The following is a 20,477-nucleotide window of genomic DNA, read 5'->3' on the forward strand; positions in this document are numbered from 1 at the left end:
TATAAATGGGCAATGTGCAATTATATTGGTTTTGTTGTGCTTGCTGGAAGGACCTTAAAAAGTAGAAATTTAGTTTGCAAATTGGTTGCTGAGCTTTTAAATACTTACTCAGAGAAGCTGTTTTTTACATACTCAGATGAATAATAAAGGCCAATGAATACTGAAAGGGTTGCAAGATGTCAGAATGAAAGCGGTAGGATTTTTTGCATGTCATAGTCAGAAGTTTTTCTTTTTTTTCCGTGAATATATGCAGTCAGTTTCTGATAGTATACCAGCACTATCGCTTCTGCTGTAGCTAAAGAACAGAAAATGTAGGTTTACAAATTTGAAAAATTGTGGGATATAGAGCAAGAGGAAGATGTTAACAAGAAAGAGGTTATCAAAAGAGGCAATTTTGAACTAGTTTAATGCCACTAATTAATATTTGGTTCTTAGTTAATTCCCCAAAAGCTCACATATCCTAATGATTACTGAACACCAAAAAGTGTCTCTGGGTATAAGGAATGGGGAGGCATGGCAGAGGGCTCAGGATGATGCAGAGAAGAGGTAAGAAAGTCTCTATGGGAGTATTTATTCTTTCAAAAACAGAGATAAGTATAATATCACTTAGCATTCATAGTGCACTTTTTCATTCCACATTTGCTACAGACTTATTGGCATTACTTCTATGAAAGCATTTAAAATATGAATGTATTAATACTCAATATGGATAAGGCAAGGGAGGGAAAGGTTCAAGGAGGAAAAATTATGGCAGTTGGAGATTACAGAAACACTTTTTCCCAGGACTGGCACTTAAGCTTTGTCCTGTGCTGTGCTCAAACCTCTAGGCCACAGCTCTCCTGGGATATCACGTATTATGTATGGATGAGTTTTCAAAGTGACCTAAAAGGTAGGCACTGTACTCCCTCTGAAAGGCAGTAGGACTGAGGATCCTAATATCCCAAGGCCTTTCTGAAAATCTCATCTTACATACAGTCTTAACCACTTCATCACACTCCCTAAATAACAGCAGATACTTGTTAACAGCATGTGTATTAGTCACTGAAAATAATTTATCCCTGCTTTGGGGCTCCTCTAAAGAAATTATACCTCTCCATTTCTCAGCCTTCTCTATAGAACACCTGAGAAATAATTGTTTTCATTTTTCTTTGCCTCATTGATTGTAGAATAAATAATCCATGAATAACTCCCCACCCTCATTATTCTACTGTATCTGGTGAGCAATAACTTTTGGTTCAGTCTGTTTAAGGGCAGTGGCAGGAGGGATGGAGAGGGATGGAAAAGAGCAGTCAGATTCTTGAAATCCCTAAACCATAAGGCTAGGATACGGCCAGGTTGTCTCAGCCATCTCTTGTAGGTGCAAACCGTAATGATACTTTAATGCAGCTTGCTTGCTGGCTTGCTCTCGGAGTGAGAATTAATTACCGAATGAAAACATCTGCATTAGCGGCTCCTGCAGCCCCAGCTCTCTGCAGGCGGGATGGTGCTCACCCCCCAGAACTAGGACCGCTCGGAGGACTTGCCTGCTGGCCGCCTGGCTCGGATCCCGGCAGGCTGGAGCTCGGGGAGCCGCTACCATCTCGGTGTGCGGGGGAGCGGCGGGAGGGAGGCAGGAGCCGGCCGCGGGGGCTGCCGCTGCGCCCCGGGGGCGGGCAGGGGCGCCGGGCGGAGCGCAGCACCGCGCCTCCGCGCCCAGCGTCAGCACCGCGGACAGCGGCATCGCCGCGGCCTCCCCGCGGCTCGGCCCGGCCCCGGCCCCGGCCCCGGCCCCGGCCCCGGCCCCGGCCCCGGCCCCGGCCTCCGCCCCGGCCCCGGCCCCGGCCCGGCCCCGATCCCCGCCGCGGTCCCCCGGCTCTGGCCCTGCACCAGGCAAGGGAGGACGAGCAGGGTCCTGGGGACCGGAGGGGCGCAGAGGAAGAGGGAGGAGCTGGAGGAAGCGGAGGGAAGGGGAGGGGAGCACTAGGGAGAGGATTTTCCCTTCTGCTGCCTTTTTTTTTTTTTTTGGCGGCGGGGAGGTTGCTGCTGCTGCTGGCAGCGTTTCCTCCTGCTGGAAGATGATGAATACATGAGGAGAGAGGCTCTGAGCCTGCTTCTCTGCTGCGGGAGTGTCTCTCCCTCCCTCTCTCTCCCTCTCCCCTCTCCCTGCTCCTGTGTGTGTGTGTTTGGCTCCCCGGCTGTGTGTGCGTGTACACTGTGTATATATATCTGAGCTGGGAGGTTATTGCAAGCTTCTCTCAGCAGCGCTGCTCTGTGCAGGAAGAAGGGCTCAGCTGCAGTGGTAGCATCAACAGCAGCATTAGCAGCACCAACAGCTTTTTCCGCCTTTCTCCCTTCCCTTCATCTCCATCTCCCTTTCCCTCCCTCCCCCCACGTCTTTTTGGGGATTGCTTTTTTAATTTTTCTTTTTCACTTCTACAATCCTTGTTATTTGATACTTCGTGGCTTTTTTCCCCTCCACCCTTCCTCTGAGAAGGAGGCATAGACACACACACACACACACAAACACAGAGAAATAAGGGAAAGAAAAGTACCGGGACTTACCCTGCTGCTGCAAACCCAGAGATAGCAGACGAAGAGGGGGGTTGGCTTCTACCCCAAGGTAAAGCCCTGCCCCCTTTACCTCCTCGCCACCTCCTCCGAGAAAGAGAAGGAGAGAGAGAGAAGGGGCCAAAGTGGAGAAAAGCAGGTCTTCTGTGGCTGGCATTTGGAGTACAGGGAGCCAGGAAGTGAAGGATGGTTGTGGTTACCCGAGCTGGCGGCAGGGCAGCTCTCTTCCTCTGGATTTTCAGCAGCATTAGCTGCAGAGCCAGGACTGCTCTGCCTGCATCTCGTAAGTACCCTTTTCTAAGAAGCATGCACAATTTCAGCTCCGCAATAAGCCAGAGGGGAATTCCCACAGCTCTGGGAGGGTGATTGTTTTTTCTCTCCTGGTGAATCTTGTGTTTGATTTTCTGTGTATTTGTATGTGTACGTGTGCACGCACCGAGGTTTGATACTGTTCGCAGTGCTCCCCATCAGATCTTCCTTAGTGTAGATGATTTCGGTGGTAGCTGGTGTGGAAAGTTGAAGGACCTGGTCTATGATATAGTCTTGGTTCTGCAATGGAGTCAGAGGGGGAAAGGAATCAGATAGAAGCTGTTCAAAGTTTGGGGGTGGTTTTTGTTTGTTTGGTTGGTTTGTTCTATTTTGTTTTGTTTTTTCCTACATTCCTCAGAAGGTATGCAATTTGCATTTGGAAGTACTTCACTTCCACAGTTGTGTGAGAGAAAAGAGGAGATGTGAGCAGTTTCCATAACTAGTGTTTTATCAAGGAGCAGCAAGAGAACATTTTGTCTCATTTGAAGAGAAAAGAGTGATGGTGAGTTGATGAGAGGGAACTGAGCCAGGACAGCTTTTCTTGAGAGTGAAGTTTTGCTTCCCATAATAAAATGAGCAAAGGTATTTTAGAGGAGACCAGCAATTCCCCCCCTAAGGAGGCAGAAATAGTAGACAAATGATCAAGCATCTGCTGAAATGCTGAACTTCAGACCAGAGGAGTGCAGAGCACCTATACAGGACCCAATTCTGCTATCAGTTTAAAAATGACAGCGTACTCATTGATTTCAATGGGTGTAAGATCAAATCTTTAACAGTGCACTGAGCTGTAGTTTCCAGCAAAACATTTGCAGGTAGATGTCAGTGTTAAGTATTTAGTTGTTTCTCTTTAGACCATGTAAAGCATTTGCCATTTGCAAAGTATTTTTGAAATGCATACTGAAATGAAGCAGTGCATTTTTATAGAATCGTCAATAACAGACAGTACTGTTGACTTCCTCTGCTGTTTATAGAGGAAAGGAATGTCCTGAGATGTTACAGATAGATGTGTTGGGATTGTGTGTATGTGAATGGGGGCTGATTCTACTGACCAAGCAGGGAATTGTCTGAGAATGTAATGTATATACTGCATAGGGATCTATGTGGATCATTTTATTTATTTATTTGTTTTCTTGGGGGCAGGAATGAACAATGCAATGATTAGGGAACTGGAGCACTGCTCGACTTTCTCAGTGCGTTTCTATCTGTTATCATCTGATACCTATAGAAAAATAAAACAATGTTATTGTTCCAGGATTTGCTTACACTTGGACATTTATTTGTGTGTCAACAGAAAATGTACAGCAGTGTCTGCATTGTATCTAGGTCTCAGAGGCTTTAGGATGTTCAGTTATTTTTCTACCTTTGATTTAGGAGGAATATTGATCCTGAGGTTTACTGCTTAGTTTTGACTGGCTATCTAATTTTTCTTCTGAATATTATTTCTTCATGGTCATCTCTGAGGCTCTGCATAACAGGAATATACAGGGGAAAAAAAAGATTTATGATTTAGCTTGTCAGAAATCTGTTCTTGGAAAACAAAGTTCCCTATACTGCTTTTCTATAATAGGATTTCTGAGCTATTTTTTTGTCATTTAGTAGCTAATGTCTGTAGTTTAACTTGAAAATGACCTTCAGCGGGTTATCTGATTACCCAACAAACAAATCTTTAACTTTTGAAAGAAGTTAGCTGAGAAGCTAATGGTTGTAGTAGCATCACTACAACCTGAAATTCCCTGAATAAAGGATATATATAATGTTAATTACAATTTACTCATATACATTCCCATCTTGACTATTTTTTTCAGATATTCAAAGATTTCTTTATATTAATTCACCTTCTGAGAGCTTATACACTACACTCCTTATGTAGTGTATAGCATTTCATTTCTGAGTCACTTCTGAAAGTGAAATGGAGCTAGATTTGTTTACTGGAAACAGAAATATAGCTAGAAGAACACGTCAGCCTTAAAATTACAAAAGGAGTGTTCACATTGCAGTACATGCTTAAAATTCTTGTAAAGACGTATGGGTGCTTGGGAAGTGGCACCACAGTAGGAACTCAAGTGCTGTGTCACAGTGTTTTGGTGCACCACTTAACTGGTTATTCTGTTGCACGCTTTGGTATACAAACTGGTCACTGTGCTGTATTTTCTGGGATTGTTTGTCACTTTGTATGCAAATGATTGTGAATGGCATTGGGGAATTTTGTTCTCCTTTGGCAAGAGAATGCACTTACGTGTTTAACTTTTTTTTTTTCTTATCAGTTGATTTTGAACATCATATTGGGAATACTTCTGAAAGAATTGAAAATTGTGTGAAATGCAACTTTGATGTAAAACTGATTTCCAACCACGTTTTTGTTTTCTCCTCTATTGCTACTTTATGTTTTGACTTTGAAGTAATTAACAACAGCAAATTGATTCTTTACAGTATTTTTCAGGAACTATGCAAGCTTCACGGTGTACAGTGAATTACGAACCCTATATATGAGCTTGCTATTCACTATTTTCTTACAGTCTGCTTGTGCTGACATAGAAAAAGATACAGTTTTCAGAAAGAATAGAATTGGATGTCCTATGTGAATATATTGCATCTCAAATGTTTGTTTGCTTTGCAAAGTCAGTAAATCTATCTCTGTCATTAAAATGATGTCTCTCTAATACTGATTCAGAAGTGATCGTGTCGAAAGCTTTGAATCTCATTCAGTTTTATCTCAAGATGAAGTGGGTGTTGAAAGCCCATCTTGTAGTACAATAAACATGCACCGTGATACAGTATGACACACACTAATACTCACATCTTACTGTAAATTTTATTCATAGTCACGTTTTTCATACCTTGGCAATAAATTCTTCATATTCCTGCAATTTTTTTGAAATAAGCATAGAGGGATCAAAACACTCTGAACTTCTGGAATCAAGGCTAATGAACAGCTCAACCAGGAGAGGTCATCACAAGATAAAAAGTAACATGGAAATACAAATTTAGTGCTTTATAGTCTTTTACATGGCTTAAAGATGGAATGATAAGAAAATTACTATGGGTAGACTAACTTTCACTTGTGTTCTTATAAAAAAACACACAAAGCAGTGACCTTGTCTTCTTAATGAGAATGTTAAAGGGATTCATCATAGGATCATCTGCTTCTCTATGAAAGCAACTCACTTAAAAAGTAATTGTCTTTAACAGCTAGGTTTTATTTTTTGTTGTGTTTGTTTATGTGCAATGCAAACCTGATCAGTACAGAACTATTATAACTTCCAGTTCTGATACTTTCCATGCTTTTGCAGTATGTCCCGTACCACTGCTGAAGTTGAAGTTTAACATTTTACAATAATTGATGCAGAAATCAAATGAGGGGCAGGTATAGTAAATCATTAAGATTTGTGTATAAGCAAAAATATGCATCTTTTAGCTTTGACTGCATGGCACCCAGACTTTCATTAATAGCTTGGGTAAGCGAGAAAAGTATTTAAAAAGTGTAATGACCCTTTTGAAAGAGCAAGGCATTGTACAAGAAACTTCTTTTCAGGAGTTCTGGACTATACAGAATTAGAGAATCTATCCTTCCAGTTCATGGTGCTTGAATGTTGGGTATGTGGGGATGTCATATATTCTATTAGGCTCACATTCAGGAATAGTTCTCTTCCAGATAATTTTTCTGACATAATGGTATTTTGTGAAATCTGGGTCAATTCCAGTTGTTTTTCTGTTACATCTGATTAACATTTCTTAGCTCAGGTCCTGTTGTCTGGATGTAAACTCAGGGACCCCACAGAATTTAGTTTCAAGTATACCAAAATATTTGCATGTAGGTTTAATGTTTAATTATTTTTCTGACCCCTGGGTGTCAAAACACTTACGAATATACTAAACTTTTAAACTGAGGGCCTAAGTTTCCTTTAAGACCATAGGATTTCATAACATTAAACATATGCTTTCTTTTTTTTTTTCTTTTAGAACATTTTAGCTATAAATTAGACCAAAATTTACATCCATCATTATATAATAGTACTGTTATTTAAGGTGCTATACATCACTATATAATAAAATTAACATTCAACAGGCAAACAACAGTTTGTTAATTGGTCAGTATTTAACAACATTGAACTGAGTTACTCAGGGTGACTTTTTAAATAAATATGCTTTTCCTAGAACAATACATTACCTTACATGTGATTGAAATATTAATAAATAGTCTGCTGTCATTTCCAAATTGGTGACAGCAGCTAGAGCCTGTGTTGGAACTGCAAAGCCAAAGTTTCACAGAATCCTTAAATTCTGTGTATGCAACATTGCGTACAGCCTGATTGCAGACATTCGTCTATATACAGAAAGTCTGATTCAAAGTTTGATGTGGTCAGTGGGCATTGAATCAATTGCAAATGTCATTGAATTAATGTTTTAAAAACTGGGGTTTGCTTGGGTTCTTTTTGCTTTGCTTGTGTTTTTAGTTCATTTAGTTTTTTAAACTCTGGTGCAATAATATGGAATAAGACACAAAAAGTGCTTCAGTAAGTGGTCCAGTCTGCAAGAAAGTTTGAAAGTGAAGTTAAAGACTATGAATTGAAAACTTACCTCTGTGAACATTGGCTGTTTCTTTTGCAAGGAGATGAAAAATATTTCCTGATTATCTCTCATTTTTTTACTCAGGTACTTTTAACACATTTGAAAGATTATTCCAGTTGATGCAGTTGTGACAGGAAATTCTCCATATATACTATATATTAATCAGACATTAGAAATTGTAGATCTGCTTGGATAACTCACATCACTATGGATCTGTGACAGACAGTAGGTTTTCCTATAGGAGTTCTTTAGGAATTTCAACTTGGATCTCAATCTTATAAAGCATCAGACCTCATGTTCAATGTTTATAGTAATTATAGCAGTATTTAAGACTTTGTAATACTCTTAATGCTTGGGGCAATAACAAACTATGCACAAACTATAGGGGTTTTCTACATTTTCTTCTTCAACATATGCAGAAGCTGATCTACCTCTGAGCAATTTGACTCATAGGCCAAACATAAGATAACTCATTAAATCTTGAGGTGTGCCAATGCCTATGTCTATATTTCCTAAATACCAATCATGCTCAGTCTTACAAAAGTACATGGACTTGTGAATGTGTTTCAGTCACTTCAGATAGAAAATGTTAGAGAAGCAACATCAGTCTTCTTCATTAGATGAAACTCTGAGTGACTTTTTCATTTTGTTAGTCTTCAAAATTGTAAAGAATAAATTTAAAATTATAGCAGTGTTGAGAAAGAGGTAATTAGATCAGGGCATGATTTCCAAAATCCACATGAACATGGGATCCTTCTTTGAAAGATCAGGACGATCTGTGGGACAAAGAGTGCAGTCTAGTAGCTTGAGTCTTCTCCCACTGAAGGAAATAGAAGTTGTACCACTGATTTTAAGAACTGTATGGTTACATTTTTTGTCAGGGAGAAGTTCATGATTCAGTCCGTTGGTATGAGATACTAGAAATGATTAAAAGGTTCTTCAGACTTCAGCCTTTGAACTAACATTGATTTTATCTGTATTGCACTTCATTTATTCAGCTACTTTATTGGCATTGCATAGGTAGATAATCTGAGACCACCAGCTAATTGCAGAACATGTTAAATCTCTAAATTTGGTGGTGTAGGAAATTGTGGTAATCGGTAATCAATTCTTTTGACCCATTTGCAGTTCCAGCTTTTTCCAGCATAGATAAAAGCATTCCTAAGACTGATGTTGGACATTTGCAAAGAACTTGGGCACATCTAGGTTTTGATAGCTCTGCAATTTTACAAGCAACTTTAGAAAGTTGAGACCTTTCCTGCCTGAGAAATTGTCTCAGTATTCATGCACTGCTGTAGTAGCTGGCCATTTCCTATTTGTTCCTTAAGCTTGAACAACTGATAATTCAGAGCAGAAAAAGATACTGACATTCACATTTACCTCTTTCCTCTGCCCAAAAAAGTCTAGAGATTTTTTGGCTTTACAATCTCCTGTAGAGGTGGTTCTTTCAGACATTTAACTTAAGTGGTCATGCTAAACCCACTGAGGGACAGAAAGATTTATTTACACTTACAGTTCATAATTTGATGTTAATATTTATAATTTAAAATATTTATCAAATGTTTTATTTTCAGCTGTGTACCCACTCCAAAAATATGTTTTAAATAAATCAGTGACTAAGATCCACTCAACATAGCTAAGAATTTTGTGGCCGGTTTTGCATTTGTATCAGTGAAAGCTCAGGTGGGGTTACAACTTTAAATGCGTAAATAAGATAAGCAGCTAAAAATACTTTCTAGTAGCCAGGGAGCACTTGAACTGTTCTAGCCAAAGGATTTTGCCATCCCACAAATGAATGTGATATTTTAGAATGAACATTTATTATTTGTTTCTTTAGAATATTTGAAGTCCCAGTTTAAAGGGAAAGTAACATTTTCTTGTAGAAATGTAATGACCTGTTTAGATATCTGTCTAAATATAACGTAAACATTCTGTTTGATTTTGTAAAACTGCTATATCATTTAATATTTTGTAACCTTGCTCGGGGAAATTAGCCATAAGCATGCTGCATGTCCTTCTAATTTCTCTGTTTCTACAATGTAGGGATTATCTGCCTATAAGTGTTTTTTGCATCAAATCTAGAGGTGTGCCACTGTCCATTTTTTTATCACCTAAATGGTGATAAAGCCTTGGCTATGTCTCTGATTGCTCACTCAATCATCTTATACACTTACACCAATATTTGTTGTGAAGCCAATGAAAACCTGGAATTTAGAGGGAAGGAATACAGAAGAAGATCAGCAGATGAGCTGAGGAGATTGCAAGGGTCCATTTCCATGAGGAGCAGCAGAAAGTCTGTGATGGAAAGTTTGCCAGAGAAGAAAAGAAGAATTAACTGCCATAACAAATGGAAGCTTAAAAGTATATGGGCCTAATGCAGTGGGATGCAACATGGCAAGCAAGGAAATTGAAATATGTTTTAGGTTTTCATGTCTTGTCATGTCGTGGCCAGCAGGACTAGGGAAGTGATTGTGCCCCTGTACTCGGCACTGGTGAGGCCGCACCTCGAATACTGTGTTCAGTTTTGGGCCCCCCACTACAAGAGGGATATTGAGGTACTGGAGCGTGTGCAGAGAAGGGCAACGAAGCTGGTGAAGGGTCTGGAGCAGAAGTCTTATGAGGAGCGGCTGAGGGAGCTGGGACTGTTTAGCCTGGAGAAAAGGAGGCTGAGGGGAGACCTCATCGCTCTCTACAACTACCTGAAAGGAGGTTGTAGAGAGGTGGGGGTCGGTCTCTTCTCCCAGGTAACAAGTGATAGGACAAGAGGAAATGGCCTCAAGTTGCGCCAGGGGAGGTTTAGACTGGATATTAGGAAATTTTTCTTCACCGAGAGGGTTATCAAGCATTGGAACAGGCTGCCCAGGGAAGTGGTTGAGTCGCCATCCCTGGAGGTATTTAAAGGACGTTTGGATGAGGTACTTAGAGACATGGTGTAGTGGTGGTTTTTGGCAGTGTTAGGTTTATGGTTGGACTCTATGATCTTAAAGGTCTTTTCCAACCTATATGATTCTGTGATTCTGTCTTACATACTGGGTTTAAATGTCACTGATGTAAAGTTCTTGAAACACAGTTTGAAATGCAATTAAATTGGGATGTGATTTTATTCCCAGTTACATTTATGGGAATAGTAGCAAGACTATGGTTGGGGAAAAGGCCTACGTATTAAAACCAAACCAACAAACAAGAAAACAGAGATCTTTATTTTACACTCTGTTGACCCAATTTTCAAACACAGATGCCTTACTAAGATCTCTAGACTCTGCCCAGATTGTCAATGAGACATAGAACAGGCTTGTACATGTTCTTTTCTTGACCCTGAATACAGAATAAAATTCAAATATCTTTAAAAAGATGAGGAAAAATGAAAAATAAGGAAAATAAATTAATTTAAAAACATAATTAAAAACGAAAACTAATGACCTCCCACCATTGTTCTGGACCATGAAAAAAAAAGGGGGGGCGTGGCTGAAGAGAGGTTGTCTCCCATACCATGACAGTAACCTGTTTTCTTTCTGCTGAGGAGTGGAGTCAGAGGGAGTATCTTAACCTGTTCACAGCATTAGCATTGCATTAGGAGAAGAGTGAGCTTCTGTGAGAAATGGAGTCAGAAGCGTATCCTGCACAGGGCAGGCTCTGCTGGCTACGTGCTCCCAAGCTTCAGCAAGCTGTAATCTCTAATGTGCTTTCCTTCGGTTTTACATCCAAAAAAATTATGCTACTGGGCATACTGTCAGTTCTATGATGAATGTCCTACCTGCTTCTTCCCTGGTATGGCCAAGCTGTTAGAAATGATAGCAGAATTCCCTATAGATAAGAGACGGTGTCCATTATAGTTCCAGCCTTCTTCCAAAAACACACACCGCCAGACCACACACTCATTTGCTTCTGCGCTTAATTTATTTGCCATTTCTCACATACCTCCTTTCTCATTTTATTAATCATCTTACTCCCTGCTATCTGCCCTCTCCCCACCCTTTCCTCCAGCAGTAAACTGACTCCACTGACTTCTGTTAGATTTTCATTGATTCATCACCATATCGAGTAATTTGCTGAGCCTGAAACTAAGGGAGATTGTCTTCATTGATTCCTGATTAATTCATCCGTATGTGAAAGCTAGTTACACAGGTAATAACTCAATTGAAATTCCTTCAACACTTAATTGCTGTGCCATAATCCTGGCATGTTAAATCAGATAATCAGATATTATGAATGAAGTTAGGATTCAATTTTTCCAAAAACAATTATTAGAATATCATTATAAGGAATGTTTTTATTAACTCTGTTTATAATTATGCATAAAATGCACTTTCAGACTTTAGGTCAGTACAGTGCAGATATATTATACATATGGAAAAAATTGTGTCAAAGGAATGCTGTGAGTGAATCATGGTCCCAAACCTATGTATTCATAGCTTATAAGGCCAAAAAGGATCACCGAACCCAGCTATGGTGATATGGTAGGTTGTGTTACTACCTTCATCTGCTTTACGCATCACAGAATCATAGAATCACAGAATGGTTTGGGTTGGAAGGGACCTTTAAAGATCATCTAGTCCAACTCCCCTGCTATTGGTAGGGACATCTTTCACTAGATCAGGTTGATCAAAGCCCTGTCCAGCTTGACCTTGAACACCTCCAGGGCTGTGGCATCCACAGCCTCTCTGGGCAACCAGAATTTCTTCCTTCTGTCTAATCTAAATCTACCTTCTTAGTTTAAAACGTTACCCCTGTCCTATCACTACATGCCCTGGTAAAAAGTCTTTCTCCATCTTTCTTGTAAGCCCCCTTTAAGTATGGAAAGGCAGCAATAAGGTCTCCCCAGAGCCTTCTCTTCTCCAGGATAAACAACCTCAACTCTCTCAGCCTTTCTTTATGAAAGGGAGAAGCTCTTTGACACTCTCTGCAAGTTTGTAATCCACAAACTTGCTAAGGGTGCAGTCAACACCGCTATGTCATTAATAAAGATATTTAGCAGTACCTGTCCCAACACAGACCCCTGAGGGACACCACTCATTACTGATCTCCATTTGGACCATTGCAGCCATTGACTGCAACTCTGTGGGCATCGCTATCCAGCCAATCCTTGTCCATCTAACAGTCCATCCATCAAACCCATATCTCTCCAATTTAGAGACAAGGGTGTAGCTCTTCCCTTATCCACCAATGCAGTCACTCCATCATCGAAGGCCACCAGATTAGTCAGGCATGATTTGCCCTTGGTGAAGCCATGTTGGCTTTCTCTAATCACGTACTCCATATGCTTTGACATAGCTTCTAGGAGAATCTGTTCTATGATCTTCCCAGGCACACAGGTGAGGCTGACTGGTTGGTAGTTCTCAGGGTATTCATTTTTACAGTTTTTAAAAATGGGTGCAGTGTTTCCCCTTTTCCAGTCACTGGGGACTTTGCTTGACTGTCATGGCTTTTCAGATGTGATGGAGAGCAGCTTAGCAACTACATCTGCCAGTTCCCTCAGGACCCTGGGATGCGTCTCGTCAGGTCCCATGGACTTGTGTATGTTCAAGTTCCTCAGATGGTCCTGAACCTGATCTTCTCCTCTGATGGCTGGGACTTCATTCCCCCAGTCCCTGCCTTGAGATTCAGGGGCTTGAGAGATACAGGAAATGCAATTGCCAGTGAAAACTTGAGGAAAAAAAGTTGTTGAGTACCTCAGCCTTCTCCATGTCAGTTGTCACCAGATCCCCTGTCTCATTTATCAGGGGGGTACAGTTTCTTTAAAGTTCCTTTTCTGACTAACGTACCTGTCAACCTTTTGACACATTTCCTCCCAGCGTTGAATGTCTCAGTCTGGAACTATATGTTCTTTATCCTACATTTATGACTTTACACATGGCCACATTAAAATGCCTAATGTTTCCTTTTACCAGCTGACCTAGGTGACCCAAGCTTGTGACATATGTAAACTTCAATTTCAAGTCATCTTCAGCTTCAAAGAGTATGCATTTTTCTGCAGTTCAAATAATAAAGATGTTACATAACAAAGGGTTGAAAATCAGATTTCCACTGGTTCTCACTAGAAGCCACTCATTTCTTTTGTTATGGTTACATTTTGAGATATTTAGTATGTCACATTTATAATAATTCTGTATCTTGGTTAAAATAGTGTATGCTGCCAATCAAATGCCTTCAGAATTCGAAATGCATACTATTACAGTGTATGCAGAAACAGATATAAGTGCATATATATGAAAATTTGATGTGATCCAAATTTGTCATCTCAGCAAAAAAAAAAGCCTTCAAAACATCAGGATACTTTGACAAGATCTTTTTTTTATAAACCCATGTTGATTTGCACTAATTACATTTACCTCCTTTAAATTTTTATTTATCAGGTTCTATTATTTTGTCTAGCAGCAATATTCATTGGAGTGGCTTGTAATTATGTAGGTCATCTTCTTCAGTATCTGCACACCATACTTTATTTCAGTCTTTTGGATTTTCCTTGGTGTTTCAAGGGTTGCTGAAAATCCACAATAACTATGCTCAGAGACCTTCTCAGATAGAGGTTGCTCTGCGGGTTTGAAACTGTCTAGCCTTGTTAGCTTCTGTTTAACATCTTCCTCAGTTTTTATTAGAATGTAAATTGTTTTGTTGACACTCTGGGATCTGACTAATGCAGCCTTGTTTGTTTTCCTAACCCTGTATGTTTTTGTCTTTTCTACATGATTGGCAATTTCACCACTTGTATGTAGCAGTCTTTTGGTATGGATTCTTTGGCTTCTCATCTCCTCTCTCACCTCTTTTTTAAAAAAAAACCAAACTAACCTGCTTTTTCTGTTTTCTTTTTCTTTTTTATTTTCCTTATGTTTTCTGTGCATAGATAAATTAAGCCTTGTATCCTTTTGCTTGTAATTTTTCTATATTTGTTAGATTCTGATTTACAGAATCACAGAATGGTTGAGGTTGTAAGGAACTGCTGGAGGTCATCTTGCCTTGTTCAAGCAGGGTCACCTAGAGTGGGCTGCCCAGGACCGTGTCCAGAGGACTCCAGATGTTCAACAACCTCCCTGGTTCTATCTCCTCTCCAAGGAGATGCTCCACAACCTCCCTGGGCAACCTGTGCCAGGGAGGTCAGCCTCACAGTGAAAAAGTTTTCCCTAATGTTCAAATGGAACCTCCTGTGTTTCAGTGTGCACCCATTGCCTGACAGGTTCCTGTCAGCCCATTTCTCCAGCCTGTTGAGGTCCCTCTGGATGACAGCTCAACCTGCTGGCATACCAGCCACTCCTCACAGTTCTGTGTCCTCAGCAAACTTGCTGAGGGTGCACATCATCCAGATCATTAATGAAGATGTTGAACAGGACTGGACCCAGTACTGACCCCAAGGGTACACTGCTCCAACTAGACTTCGTGCCACTCTCTGGGCCTGGCCATTCAGCCAGTTTTTAATCCACTTCACTGTCTGCTCATGCAGCCCATACTTATCAACTTTTCCATGGTGATCTTATGGGAGACAGTGTCAAAGGCCTTACCGAAGTCCAGGTAGACAATTATCAACTGCTCTCCTCTCATCTACCAGGCCAGTCATTTCATCATAGGAATTTTATCAAGTTGGTCAAGCATGACTTCCCCTTGGTGAAGCCATGCTGACTGCTCCTGATTGTTTTCTTGTCCTTAATGTGCCTGGAAATGGTTTCCAGCATTAACTGCCCCATCACCTTCCCAGGGACTGAGGTGATGCTGACAGGCCTGTAGTTCCCTGGGTCTTCCTTCTTGCCTTCCTTGAAGATAGGAGTGACATCTGCTTTCCTCCAGTCCTCAGACAGCTCTCTCAATCACCATATGTGTTTTCAAGCATTTGCTAAAGTGTTTTTAAACAATTCCCATTCACAGTCAATTTTTTCTGTTTGAACTCTTGAAGAGGTCTAGCTACTACTGCTACAAAATATACTTAATAATGGATTTATACCTCCATCAAGGAGCAACCAAAATATGTTATTAATACTAGAAAAAATGTACAGAAAATGTTTATTTAGAAAAAGATCTAGAAGACTAAGAAGAACCCTATCCAAGGCCAAACTCACTAGGTCATCTGTATCCAACAAAGCATTTAAACAAGCATTTTAAAATAAGTCCCTGAAGACATCCAAATATTCCTGAATAAGTCTTTGATAACGATAAATGTTTTATTAAATTCTCGGTTGAAATAGGACAACCATATACATAAACATATATTAGAACCAAAGTAAAAGACTACAAATGACTATTCAGCTACAATTCTCATTATTGAATGATAGTATAGTAGAAGTGTCTGTTCACTATATAGTTGACGTTAATGACCCTAAATTTCAGATATAAATTTATCATTATTAGAAGTTTTAATTCTGACCTATAAATTAAAATATTATATGCATATAATTACGTGTTAAAATATTTTATTTTAAAATATTTATTTTTGCTAGCCTGGAAATAGTTGTACCTAATTTAAAAAAATATAAATTAATGTCTTTGAAAGAGAGTTTCTGAAATGAGCGAGCAAGTAGGCTTTCCACATACATGTGCATACAGACAATAAAGTTGTCTGGGTGTGTTTTGGAATATTGTTGGTAACAGATATAATGAAGTTGCATCGAGCTTCCTCTTGAGTAGATGGCAGAATCTTGCAGGGAGGTACATAAAAATTTTGCTAAGTTTTGAGGCTTTACATGCAATTCCATCTGGGGCAGGGGACGTTCCTTCAGCAGGGACAGATTACTTAAGTCCTCTAAGGTTAATTTTAATTTGGCAAAAGGGCAATAAAATCAGAATCTGGAAAAAAGGCTTGTGATACATGTTCTCATCCAATGATGAATTTGGAACATAGTGTGATATTTGCAATATGTTTATTATAAGTAATTTTTAAATACCCTGGGTTAATAGAATATAGGTAGCATATTCTTTCCCTGTCTTACACATGTGAGCGTTCATGTGTTGTCATGCAAAGATACAGGTATCTTTCAAATTCTTCCCCTGAGCCCGGTCCATAGTTTCATAATTCTGCCCTGTCAGGTCTTCAGATCAAACGTGAGGTTACTTAATAATGTACATAGTGGGTCCTTGATAATGTTAAATTCAAATGCATTTAGAGTCACTCAGGCATGTAGGAAACAAGGTCTTCTGTGTTTGGGATCTGCTGTGTATAGGAGGAAGAAAAGAAACTTAAAGCATCATTTCTCTAAGCAAAAAGCCTTCTGTGAATTTGGAGTTACAAAAGGGCTATGTGAGGGCGCAGTGTCCTGGCAACAGTTCTGGGGGTAAGGTCTAGTAAGTCTATGGTAAGGTCTAGGGTAGTGCTTGTGTTGGGGAGCATACAGCAGCTGTTTCTTGATGTCTGGAATGTGATTGTGAAAGGCTGCTCCTCGCTGCAGCAGATGAGAGAAGCCCCAGGGTATTGCTGCTACAGGCAACCCGATGCAATGTCTGCATGAAAGTGTCTCATCACTGCAGGAAAACACTCCAATCTGCACGGAATGAAATATGACATATGGTTGTTACACACCGATGACTTAACTGGATGGGCCAATGTATCAGACCATTCTGTTTAGACCATAGAGATGTTATGCTCTTTTTTTTTTTTTTTTTCATAATTAAATGCTTGCATAAATTCTATTATCAAAACCTTTTTATAGATCTTACCTTGTCTCATACTGGTGTACAGCACCAGTAATTACACTGAATTCCGGCAAAGTTCCATTGGAGTTATTTTAGTGTATCAAAGATGAAAATTTAGTGCAGTTTAATTAGAGATTTCTCAGCTGTATTCCAGGTATCAGCTATTTATCTCCAGTGGCTCTTTGAAATGAATCTTTCAGGTTTTCCATATAAAATTATTTGTGATAGAAAAAATAGTCCTTACAGCTGAAGGAGTTGAGGTTGTCTAAGTTCTTTTGGGGTAATTTAAACTCTTAATATGTAACCATGCCAAGGCATTTAATTGAATGACAGTAGTTGGATCTTTACAATAGGAAATATTGCAAGTACTGTGAAATATTTTAGCACCTCACTTATATCAGTCAACTTCTGTTTGAGGGTTAACATTGATCACAAAGTTATTTTCTGTGGCCATATCGTGTAGATGAACACAGACATAATTTTGTGGCTGACACCAAAGGTGTATGCACTTCATTTTTATTACCTTCAGAAAGCTTTCTTGAGCTTTCTGGGAGTCTCCGCTGTAATTGTCCTATTTAACTGGAAAAAAAAAAAAAAGAACTGATTGGAATAGCAGGAGGGTATTACTGGACAGTGAAACTTTGATGAAGCAGACCTTTTTTCTGTTAATAAAGAAGGCAGATCAAGCTAATATGGAAATGTTGACAAGTTACTGGCAAACGATCATGAATAGACCTGTGTAGATGTATGTGTAGATAATGAGCTACAGTTCTTTTTTAAAGTTTAATGTATACTTTTAAAAGTATAATTTTAAAGCACAATGTATTTTAGCAAAATATAAAAGTTTCCTGTTATTGCACAGTGGAATATATTAACAAAGACTGTCCACTTCAGCTAAAAATATATCAAAACAAAACAGTGCCCTATATTATACAACTCCTATATTCAACCCTTTTAAAAAGCTACCAGAGGTAAGCTTCAAAAGAAATGACATTGATGCAACAACAACCAACCAAATGTGTACCAAATATTTCACAGAAATTCTATCTTACATCAGCCGCCTTCTGCTGGCCCACTTTTAATTTGAAAATATCATTACCCTCATGTGATCAAATTACAGGCTGTGGAAGAAAGGTGCTACATTATGAATTCCATCCATGAATTCCATCATCTTCCTAATTTTTCTATGTGACATTAAGCAGCAGATTCTATGAGGCAACTCAGTGATTCTACTTTTTGGGGTTTTAACCAGGAAGTAATGCATTTCAGAAGAGCAGCTGTACATCAGTTACACAAAACTCATTAGTAAAATTAGAGGGTGGTCCACGCTTTAAAACTTGTGTATGAACATCTTTTCCCGCCCCCTTAGAAATTCATTATGGCTTTCTTTTTTTCTTTCTTATGTTTGCTTCTTCCCTGCTGCATAGTGTTGGGCTTCCAGTTGGTCACATGGAATGGAGAAATGAAAGGCACACAGTATTTTTGGTGTAGAATGACTTAAACAATCGTTTTAAATGCACCTTTATTCTGCAATCAAACGTCTGTTTATTCCAGAAGATGACGAGTGCTTGTACAGTGCCTGTCAGAATGATGTTCTAGTCCATGACTGTAGATCATAGCCGCCCCACCAAATAACGCCTCATGTATTATATAACACAAAAGGGACCCAGGTTTTGCCATCCTTGTTCATATTGAGTGTTATCTACTGTGGCATTAGTTCCACTGCTCTCACAGGGTAATGTACTGGTCAACAGGGATAAAAAGGTAAAATGTATGAATAATTTCTTAACACAGTCCTTAGTATTAAATCAGAGAACACTGTTCGCTATTCATGACTTAATGAATAAAAAGGAAAAGTTTAGAACTTTTTAAAATGAAATCTTAGGTTCAGTTTTTTTGAATGGAGCTTGGAACAATATAAAAATTAAAAGTCCTGTTTACTTTAAGTAATTTGTTATCAGAGCAGAGAATTATGCAGAGCAATGCAGGGACATGTTCTGCCAGGTATGCAGTGGATTATGCTAATCTGATGCAAGCTGGGCAGTTTTCCAAGCTAACAAGGGCTCCAGGGAGATTTTTTCCTCTCAGACCCCTGTATTATCAGCTCCTGAGGAATAACAGCTCCTTGCAGTTAAATGGAGCCATGTCCTCTTGTGATTTAGGTAGTACTTTTAAGATGCTGCAGGAGTGTTCCCATAGCCTGTTTTCAAGCCCCACCCTTAGAAAGAACAGAATAAAGTAGTGTTCATTGAGCATACTGAATTCATCATTAACAAAAGCCAGATAATGTAAAATAAAGTAGTTCTAAAATACAAACACAGAAATGATTGTTAGGAATGTTATAGAATCAAGTGAAGGAAAAAACGGAATATGTTTACTTAGCATTTGACTTTAAATGGAAAAAATGAAGACAGGTACTAATGTCTCTTCATATTTTCAGAACAAGACACTTGAATCTTTTGCAAAAAAAAAAAAAAAAGCCTTGCGATTTAAAAATTATTTGGGGCGATTTCTGAATAAATGAATGAAATCCCAAATAAAATTGAAAAATTCCAACTCCATTTTGTCTTTATTTTGGAGTTGTTTCTTTACTGAAATGTAGCCCTTTCTTTCCAAGTTAAGAAAATGGTTCCAGAATCTCGGTTCCTGTATTATTCTGACTATAAGGCCCTTTTTCCCCTTCTACATTCCGATTTCCAGAAAGCTATTCTACTTTGAAACCCTTACGTTCTTAGAGGTGTTATGGACATGCTTTCTGCACGTTGCCCTCTGCGTGGCCAAAGAGGGAATGTGCCTGCTTTTCTCCAGCATGAAAACTACAGAGCTTTTGCTCTAGTTTTCCTTCCTTACCTATTTGTCAGTGGGTCACTGAACAAATAGAAGCTGAAACAACATCAAACAGATCAAAAAATCAAAGCTGTGCTCAGAAAGAGTCAATTAACTCCAGAACAAAGACCTACTCAGTGAAGATGAGAAACATGTGAAAATAAAGGCCTATTTTCATTAGACACATCCCTTGGAAATCTTCATTTATTGCAGTTTAAATAGCCCTTTTTTGTTTCTAAATGATAAAGGACATCAGGGTGGAATATGCCAGTGGGAGAAAGAAAGAAAATTTGACATTAAGAGGCAGAGGATCAACTTGTACAAGTAAAGTAATACTAAAATTTTAGCTTTCCCTCAAGCCTGCCAGTCCTTTACCATTTTGTTATTTTTCCATTGGGAAAATTTCGTACCAGTCATCACTTCTTTAATGAAGGATTCCCAGGCTTGTGAGATCTGATTTGCTTGAAAAATATGGGGGAAAAGAGTGGAGTGGTCATAGTGCCCCAAATCATCCCTTCAGATGTGCAAGCATTTTCTAATGGTTTCTCTGTGAATTATGTTGAAAGTTTTCATAATACAGTAGGATGTTGTTCAGTACTCATGCCTTTGTAAAA

At 39.3% G+C, this 20,477-nt stretch overlaps 1 protein-coding gene across 1 annotated transcript in view; it reads left to right on the forward strand.

The window, feature by feature from the left end:
- The first annotated feature begins 2,733 nt into the window (after nucleotides 1-2,733).
- CNTNAP2 (contactin associated protein 2) overlaps nucleotides 2,734-20,477 on the forward strand; it is a 1,202,777-nt gene continuing 1,185,033 nt past the window's right edge. The window contains exon 1 of the mRNA XM_075493725.1: nucleotides 2,734-2,830. Within this exon, the coding sequence (XP_075349840.1) occupies nucleotides 2,734-2,830 (97 nt within the window). The remainder of the gene's footprint in view (nucleotides 2,831-20,477) is intronic.

Source organism: Mycteria americana, chromosome 2 (assembly GCF_035582795.1).
Source record: "Mycteria americana isolate JAX WOST 10 ecotype Jacksonville Zoo and Gardens chromosome 2, USCA_MyAme_1.0, whole genome shotgun sequence".
Classification (NCBI taxonomy): Eukaryota; Metazoa; Chordata; class Aves; order Ciconiiformes; family Ciconiidae; genus Mycteria; species Mycteria americana.